Genomic DNA, 9,065 nt, shown 5'->3' on the forward strand with positions numbered 1-9,065 from the left:
ATCGTCTATCGTCAAATTTGAACCATTTGTGACTATAAATACTGCTATAGATCAATCATATGTCTAAGATTTTCAATTTTATATATGTACAGTACAGTATGCTAAATCAGTTTTCGTAACTTACCAAACTGCGTCAGCATGGGAGAAAGTCCTCGTTTAAAATAATCCCAGCGAAATCCATCAACGGAAACCACAATCAAAGGTTTCCTTTTAGCGCTATCGATTTTGTTAGATGAAAAATTGTAGTTCATATCGTTTGATTAGAGCACATAGAAATGGGTAAATCGGAACTGACTAGTAAAAGATTTTGTAAACGTCTGACAATATCGTAGAAGGAAAATGGGCAGTAGCTTAAGATAGTATCTACCTGCAAATTGAAGCATCTATGGAAGGTGGACCACTATTAACAGGTATCGTAGAGCGTGGAGGAGATGCTGTGAATTGATTACTACTATTGTTATTACTATTATTATTGCCTTGATTACTTTGGTCAAAGCCTAGAAAGAGTAATGTTCTTAATAAGAGGCCAACGATAATCATTCAGCTAGACCATAGTATTATAAAAGCTCAAGCATCTACAGTAACTGATCTAATTCCTAACCTTTATCACTTGAAAACCAACCAATAACAAAGCCTCCAGTAAATGCCAATAACAGGGCGAGAGCGCTTAAAACCTAAGCAGGAAACAAATTTGATGTCCGTTTAGTAACATTGATTTTATGCTATTGGCAATAATGCATTTAAAATCACATCTAAAAATATCAGGTGGACTATACGATCTACATTATTTGCATGATGAATTCAGGAAAAGTTTTGTCATAGGACATGAGATAGCTTAATTACTGCTATGATGGTTTCGTTGATCTTCAGACCAGTTCAGTCAAGCACCAATATTAGAACAGTCATAAAATAAAAATGAGATCGACTTTGCTAAGATTCATTCCAGCTTTTGAGACAATCAACTGTCATTAATCACTAGAAACCTCTATTAATTCATTATGCAACAGTTTAATTGTTGCTATTAGGATAAAGTTAACCTTTTAAGTTATTTAATCGGTTAAAACTGGAATGGCCATAAATGAGGCAGATTGCTGAAACTTTTTCGAATTTCTTAATCACTAACTGCTGGATTATTAATAGCTCATTTAATGCAGCATGTGTTAGCTTAATTGCTGCTACGATGGCGATGTCAGGAATGTAATCGCTTATAGTGCCAATGGAGAATAATTTAACAAGCAAATTAAATCAGTTTGATTATACGATGTATTTCTGATAGTAAAAAAGTAATCAATACTAACTTATCCTCTTGAGAAATCTTATAACGCAGCAGAAAGGTACCGTACTATAATTTAAATGCTGTTCTGGCGATATTAAATTCTTAGCTAACGCAATCCACTGCCGGTACCAATAATAAATTAATGTTCGTAGGTCAAAAGTTTGGTTTGATGTTAAAACAAATCTTGAAACTGTCAAAAGTTACACAGATACAGCAACCCATCTAAAGCAACAAATGTTAGTTCCATGACTGTCATGATAATACTCTTAATTTTCTATTTCTGTTGGTTTAATTATTAACTGATGCTAATATCAATTGAAAACAGATCGATTTTGTCTAATCTCTCAAAGCATTCAAATTTTTTATAACCATTAGCAGAAAGTTTTCATACCTAGTAATCAGCTACCTATAAGCATTGATAGCATTTAGAATTTAAATGAATATGCTCAATCCCCAAGGTGTAATAAAAACAAGGTAAATTTCTTCGTACTAACCATCATAAACGCCGTTTTACGTCTGTTTCTCAAACGATATTTTTTCTCATATTCTTCTATATTACCATTTTTATCCTATGAAAATGAAAATGGAGAATCAAAATCTGTTTTAAATATAACCAATAGAGAACTTATTATGTTCATTGTCGCTGTTATCCAAAGCACCTTCTATTGCATATAGAAATCTTGTCGAATTTTGAGAGAAGCAAATATCAAATAGCATCTATTTTTGTAGCTTATATACAATAAATTTGCATAGAAATTTTAGCACTATATTTGCTCCATGAAGTATGCCGTATGTACTTGAACTGCAGAATATGAAAAAGTAAATTTTAACTAGCGTAATTGCATACTTCTAGGTACACTACTAGTAATCTAAATTAATCTGAAAGGGATCAGATTAGAAACATGGTGTTCTGAGAATTGGATAAAAAGCGGGTGGGCAAAATCAGTTACTTCGATAGTGATAATGATAGAAAAATGATGATTATTATGTAACTGAGGTTAAAATAAGATAAAGATAAGCAATCAATTTCATAATTATGAATTAAATATCGCTTGTGTTTATAGCCATCTAAATTAATCCAAATTAGACGTAACCCGACATACAGTACAAGGGAGAGTAAAACTAGTATGCAAAATCAGATTACTTTAATTTATGACAATCTTATGATAGCGATAGAGAGATGGAAATTATCTCAGCTAAAGTGAAGTTAATCAAGATAAATTATGTAGTAAGTATACAAATAGATAGTAAATTGGCCTGTAGTTTTTTACCACTTGCTGTTCTAACAATTCAAAGTAATTAGGAAAGACTATTACATATTTGTAGATTAATATCATCAACTGACTGATTACCATGTTATCGGGCATTTTCTCCTTCCAATGCTTTCTCTAATAATATTATGGTAGTCTATCTAGGTAGCTGTATCAACTCTAATTTGGAACAGTACTTTCGTTGGCAGAATAGATTAATCAATCAATCCGATAACGTCATTTATTATATTAATTAATTATTAGTACCAATTATTTATTATGCTTCGATTTGTTTACATATAAACAACTTAGAGCTTTAGTTATTTATAGGGCATTTAGATTGTTACATATCGTTCGTTAACGATAATAAGGTAGAGCGGTAAATAACCGATGAAAGAATGATTAATTTAAGTGGGAGTATAATAATAGACGCTGATGATGAATTGGTTAAATATTCGACAGGATAAGGACTCATCCTACAAGTATTCTATGCAGGAATATAATTAGCATATCGATGCATGAGCTAGGTAGGGTATGACAAAAATCAACGTTAAATGCGTTATTTACTTAAAAATAGCACGTGTGTAAACCTCCATAGAATCGATCAAGTAATCCGCTAATTTGTTCTCTACTCCTTGCATATTAACACCAGGTAAAATTTCATTATAATTGCTATAATGGCTTGATGTTATTAGCATAATCTCTTCATCATTTGGTTATTACTAATTAAATGATAATTAATGTCATTGATGTAATTTATCTTGGAGAATGCTTGAATCATGTTTGTACTGTAAACAATGACCACCGAAGAAATTCCCTTCCTTAGAATGTCCTCAAGCTCACGTACGACGAAGACATTAAGAATTGAATGTAATAAATGAGTGGCAACTATCAACTCTTTCGATCAGAGTCTGACACTAGGCTCAGCAACTTGCTAGTTCTTCCAGTAATTCTACTTTGATTATTTTGCTTTCTATCGGAGCAATTTCTCGATTTGGTCTTAATTACAATCCGTTACTGTAAAAACGTTTAATTAAATGACTTTGCTTTAACTATCTTTAAGATAATAAGTAAGGAAATAAGTTAAGATTTGACTATGAGCATCCTATCCTTGCAGGACAGATATCTTACAAGATAACATTGCATAAAAACATTAAAAATATTAGGCGGCTATCATTCTTTGTGTTGCTACTTTGTTGAAAAGAAGAAATGAATGCTAGACTCTGACTTTAAAATCTGTTCGCGTACCTGTTGTGTATTTGTCTACGAACCGAGTCAATCAAAACAAGAATACCTTACACTACTAGTATTAACCAAGTCTGAGAATCAGATATACGTACGCGTACCAATTAAGTCATTTCTAATTTTTAATTCACTGCAATGTATAAATGCAATAAATGAGTTTTACGTGGCTTAGAGTTATTGCAATATGACTATATTGAATGAATTTTTCAGAAAAATCATTTACACTCTTACCATCGATTAAAAATAAATATAAATATTTTTAACACGAAAGAATATCCTCAAATATCGTCAATGCCTATGCGCGAGTTTTGAATCATTGAGGTGATTTAATTCATATCAAGCTACCTTTGAACGAGTATTAACGTTCTGCCTACAGCTACAATATTAGGTATATAAAAATAGGACACCCTATATTTCAAGTTCCTTTCTCAACATTATATTCTATGCAGTACCATGTATAATATTATAATATCTTTATTAGTCGCCAAAACATGCTTTAAAGCTAACGGAACCTTCCTAAATAGAAGAAATCTCCTCATCAAACTAGAAAGTATGTGAAAACTTTCATCAATAAGTAGATATATATATAAAAAATGAGGTATCTTATGCCTAAAATTTCTTTTGTTAACACCATATTCCGTACCTAACCTTATGTAATGCTGTATTATTGATGAATCGAAGAAATGCCCTTATCATACTAGAAATATGCCAAAATTTTAATCAGTAAGTATGATAGCTAGTAAAGAGTGTTAAGAATCATGCTGATATTTCAAATTAGAGTAAGCAGTTTGAAACAAAATAAAGCTACTTTATTTCAGATTCTTGTAAGGAGTTATTATACATCTTACATCTTCCTTGACTACAATCCTCTCAAGATCATAAATATGCTAACTGATAGTCCACTTACGGAATATCAACGTATAGAAAAAAGTACAGATGAAATTCTATTCGATAAATTAGCTAGTTCGATAATTAATCTTAGCATAGCCCTGATTAAGTAGGCTGTTATTTATCCTACTAAACATTAGGAATAAATACTGTTTAGTTAGGTGATAATGAATACGTACGATTACTACCATGAAATAAAATCATAGTTGCAGCTAATCTACGTCCAAGCTACTAAGTCAACGACGTGTATTAAATAGTTATTTTAATAAGTGGGCCATAAATCAGTTGGAGAATCGCTCTCAATCATATCCTGCAACTGTATAGGCATATTGGGGAAGAAGTTAAGACCAGTCAACTTCTCAATTTCTCGAACGCTGGCCACATGGTGAAATAGGTTAGAGTGATAAACCTGTTGGTACAAAATAGGAAAAAATCGAATTGAATTAATGTTACTTTCAGCCTAGTTTATCCATCTTTTCTTGTATTAAAATAGATAACAGTGCATAAATACTACAAAAGACCATTTTAAAGGAGGAATATTAAACATCAGCATCCTCTCGTTTCATATCATCTCTATTTTCTTAATTAATGAAACTTATCAGTCATATCTGAACTCAACTATAGCATAAACATAGTTGTTGGCACATATGGCTAAGTGCAAGGACTGATGATTTAAATATTTGGTGTGTTATGATCTTGGTACTAGCATCGAATTCGCCATAAAAGGAAGGAGATCAATAGAATGAGCTGCTTATTTTTCAAGCATTTCCTTAGTATTTTGTGTACTACAATATTCTAGATTAACATATGGGCAAATATAGAGAAAATTCATCCACAGGCAGATAATTGAAATTTTTCTATGCACAGAAATGAAGGAAGGAGAGCTAATGGGATTGATAACGTATTGTTGAGTGTTACTGTAGCTAAGTTATTTGCAAATCATTCTAGATAGATATGAGCGTAGATTTGTACCTTACCCGTATTTATGCAAGAGACTATAAAATAGACATCATGAGTTATCATGCTTAAGGGTTAAATTATATTAGCAATCACACGAAAAGAAATCTATAAAAACTTATTCTTCAACACCTCTCTACTATGTTAGCGATAAGCTATGATCCTTTTAATAACTAGCTTACCTGGCACTGTGGTGTAAAACTATCAATATGAGGTAAAACGAAAGCAATAACGTCGAGGTGGCCCTTGCATGGTGAGGAAGTGATGACAGAAGAATTGCACAAGACTTGATCAGAATCTCGACATTTGGCAATAATCTTGTAGAAGTGAGTTGGAATGACTACACCACCAATTTCACCTTTAAGCCAACTTAAAAATATAGAAAACATTCTCCATTAATTATTCTGATATAGATTTTATGGTTCAAGATTCGATCGTCGGTAATTGAGCTAATTATGTAACTAAAATAGGAAAAAGTTAACAGTAACTTACTAGGATGGATCACTCCACACGGTTTTAGGATCTGCCTTGACAATTGAGCCAGAAATGATGTAAACACCACCGAAAATTTTGGCCCAATCACGGCTTAGTTTTTCCAGATCTAGCCACGGACCTGTCAAAATTTGAAAATAATGTTTCATTTCCAGCCTTAAGTATTTATTAAATCTTTTGCAATCTATGACTTTGAAGCTGCAGTTCTTATCGTACCAATATAATGAAATATCACGGGTTATTATAAATATAAGGAATAAATTACCGGCATTGAAAGGATATTTTTGAGGAGCAATATTGGACAAGAGGAAAGAATTGCCTTGTGCTTCCAGATCGAAACTCAGTCCGCCTAGAAATGAAATTAAATTAGGATTACTAAATATGAGGAAGGGTTGCTATCTTTTCATTTCCGTTCACTTTAGACTATGAAAAGATATTCTAACAGAATACTATAATTTTCGTTTCTCACCATTAGGAGCTAAATGGCCGCGATTATATCCAGATCTATAATAGTTTGAGCAATTAGATGCTTGAGTAGCAATATTTAAACGAATATCACGTCGGAAGCAATCCTTTCTACTTAGTGGTCGCAATGTTTCCTAATAAAGTGCAGTAAAGCAGATGATGAGATGTTGTTTGTTAATCGAATGTGGGAAGAGTCCTTAAATCAAGTTAAATGAAGGTGAATGGATAAAAGATTCGATCATGCTCCTATAGAATAAGTTTATGCCTTTAATATCAACTTACCACATCAGTTAGATGATAGCCAGTAAATATTGGCACACGATAAGTATTGCTATAACCGGTAATAAAATGCTTTTGATACAGAGTACAGGTATCCATCGATTTTCGGAATCTTGGTATACCCCACGGGAAATTACGATTTTCAGATTGCAGTTCTGTTTAGTTAATGATGTTATCAATATAATATATTAATTGTCAATTTTATGATAGGAACTTTGGGTATACAACTTATATGCGGTATTAAGAACCTTCTTTTGGGGTCATTATTAGGCCTTTATTGAATAAAGGAACATTGATCGTGGCCTATAATCGTCACAAAATAAAAATGTGCTAGTTACGGTGACATAATTCAATCTATTCAAGTTTAGATCTAGCCTCCTCCACTTTCTGTGATGGTTTACTAAGATAGAAGAATATTTATCACGATTTATCATTAAAATAGGGACTTTACCTACTACAACAACTCCAAAAGGCGTGAGAATAGATGATACAGTATGCATTAATTATATATTATTAAGCTAGCCCTGATGTATCATAAATTCAACTTACTTTGCAATATGGACATACACATTCTGAACAGTTTGCTCTTTCATCAAAAACCATCTGATCGGTAGGTACTCTGCACACTTTACCTGCTTCGCCAAGATTTGGATCAGTAACAACTACGGGATTGGTTAAGATACTATTCAAACGTCCCATGTTCCCATCATTCTTAGCCGGTTTTACACCCAGTAAGGCTATATAAATTATGTTGCCAACAATCAGAATTTTAATCTTCTATTCTATAAAATTCTACGGTCTAACATTGCCTCAATGTCGTTGTTATTTTAACTGGTTAATGAGAATATGTTGCTAAAGGAATGATCCTACTAATTATTAAAGTACCTGCCATAACGTTGTATAATTCAATATTCTTGAACGGTTTAATTACTTTGGCTTTCTTGAAGCCAGGACCAGCAGCCATGAAGATTGTCCTCATATCAGTATCTAAATTATCCCAGCCATGGTTAGCACCGTTACAAAATGTATATCTTGGATTATATCTGTGTGTTCCAATTACATGCAGTGATGTGAGCATCATATCCAATAGAATGAAGGAAAAGTAAAGGCATTAAGGAAGTATAAAGACGAAAGTCCAACCTATTATCCGAATTAGCATCATTTATAAAACTTACGAAGGTCTCACAAGCCAATTCTCATTAGGTAAAATAATTACATCCGGAATACGACTACATAAAGAAATCAAAGCAAATTCAAAAATAAGTGTTACCACGAAATTTAAGATGCATAAGATGAAGATTGATTAAGAACATAGTTATATTCTTTAATCACTAATTTAAGATATCCTATCGAATATATGGTAATTGATAGCATGAATTTACATCCTAAAATGATTTAATCTTTCAATTTCAACAGGGATAAATATTAAACATAGAAAAAGATGGAACGCTATGTTATCAGAGCTTCACGATATTCGTTATGATACCATAAAATTAAAGTACGAGCTCTGCCATCTACCAAGTTAAGTTACCTGTTATTATCATAATGGAATCGAACAGGCATATCCTCCTTCTTATAAACTCTCCAGAATTTGCTCTTACACTTTGACATAAAAAATTGAATTTTAAATTAATAATTATAGCTAGCAAAGTAAGAATCTACGAAATTCCCAAAGAAGTCATAATCTAGTTATTATGATAAATATAACATACTCTTAACTTTTCAGCAATTTCAGTTGCATTTCCTGTATTAAGTAATGGAGCAATAAGTTATTAAAAAATCCTGCAGATATTAAAAATGCAGGAAGAATAATTACAGGTATCAAATTAACTTTACCTCCTTTAACACGAATTCCTCCAAAAGTTCCGCGATTAATGATATCGTTGGTTGTAATATTGATAAACTAGAATAACAAGAGATCTTTAGCGATATTTTTATGAAGATTAGTCTAGCTTTTTATTTATTCTCGGTTTATCCAATTCCACTTACTTGATCGAGGTAAATCATCCTTGAACAACATGTTTTTCTCATACCTAATTGAAAGATAGCATTGCACAACATTAAATCCGGTCACCAACTATTCAACCTTTTCAATTAGAGATCAGGATACAGTAAATCAATCTTTCATTTCACTTTAATTAATTTTATATTACTTATAGTCAAAAACAAGAATAAACTAACCATGGTCTGAGATAACAATAATATAACACAAT

At 32.0% G+C, this 9,065-nt stretch overlaps 2 protein-coding genes across 2 annotated transcripts in view; both read right to left on the reverse strand.

The window, feature by feature from the left end:
- Positions 1–2,643, reverse strand: part of TRIADDRAFT_58867 (uncharacterized protein) — a gene marked incomplete at both ends in the record, with an annotated part of 9,976 nt that extends 7,333 nt beyond the window's left edge. Inside the window, 5 exons of the mRNA XM_002115045.1 lie at positions 125–216; positions 368–497; positions 602–674; positions 1,771–1,845; positions 2,548–2,643. Of these exons, the coding sequence (XP_002115081.1) occupies positions 125–216; positions 368–497; positions 602–674; positions 1,771–1,845; positions 2,548–2,643 (466 nt within the window). The remainder of the gene's footprint in view (positions 1–124; positions 217–367; positions 498–601; positions 675–1,770; positions 1,846–2,547) is intronic.
- A 2,278-nt stretch (positions 2,644–4,921) lies between these two features.
- TRIADDRAFT_58868 (uncharacterized protein) overlaps positions 4,922–9,065 on the reverse strand; it is a gene marked incomplete at both ends in the record, with an annotated part of 9,567 nt that continues 5,423 nt past the window's right edge. Inside the window, 14 exons of the mRNA XM_002115046.1 lie at positions 4,922–5,068; positions 5,799–5,985; positions 6,109–6,229; positions 6,374–6,457; positions 6,578–6,707; positions 6,856–7,007; positions 7,101–7,155; positions 7,402–7,589; positions 7,738–7,895; positions 8,028–8,081; positions 8,384–8,454; positions 8,565–8,596; positions 8,689–8,755; positions 8,842–8,885. Coding sequence (XP_002115082.1) covers positions 4,922–5,068; positions 5,799–5,985; positions 6,109–6,229; positions 6,374–6,457; positions 6,578–6,707; positions 6,856–7,007; positions 7,101–7,155; positions 7,402–7,589; positions 7,738–7,895; positions 8,028–8,081; positions 8,384–8,454; positions 8,565–8,596; positions 8,689–8,755; positions 8,842–8,885 — 1,490 coding nt within the window. The remainder of the gene's footprint in view (positions 5,069–5,798; positions 5,986–6,108; positions 6,230–6,373; positions 6,458–6,577; positions 6,708–6,855; positions 7,008–7,100; positions 7,156–7,401; positions 7,590–7,737; positions 7,896–8,027; positions 8,082–8,383; positions 8,455–8,564; positions 8,597–8,688; positions 8,756–8,841; positions 8,886–9,065) is intronic.

Source organism: Trichoplax adhaerens, genomic scaffold (genome assembly GCF_000150275.1).
Source record: "Trichoplax adhaerens TRIADscaffold_9 genomic scaffold, whole genome shotgun sequence".
Taxonomy (NCBI): Eukaryota; Metazoa; Placozoa; class Uniplacotomia; order Trichoplacea; family Trichoplacidae; genus Trichoplax; species Trichoplax adhaerens.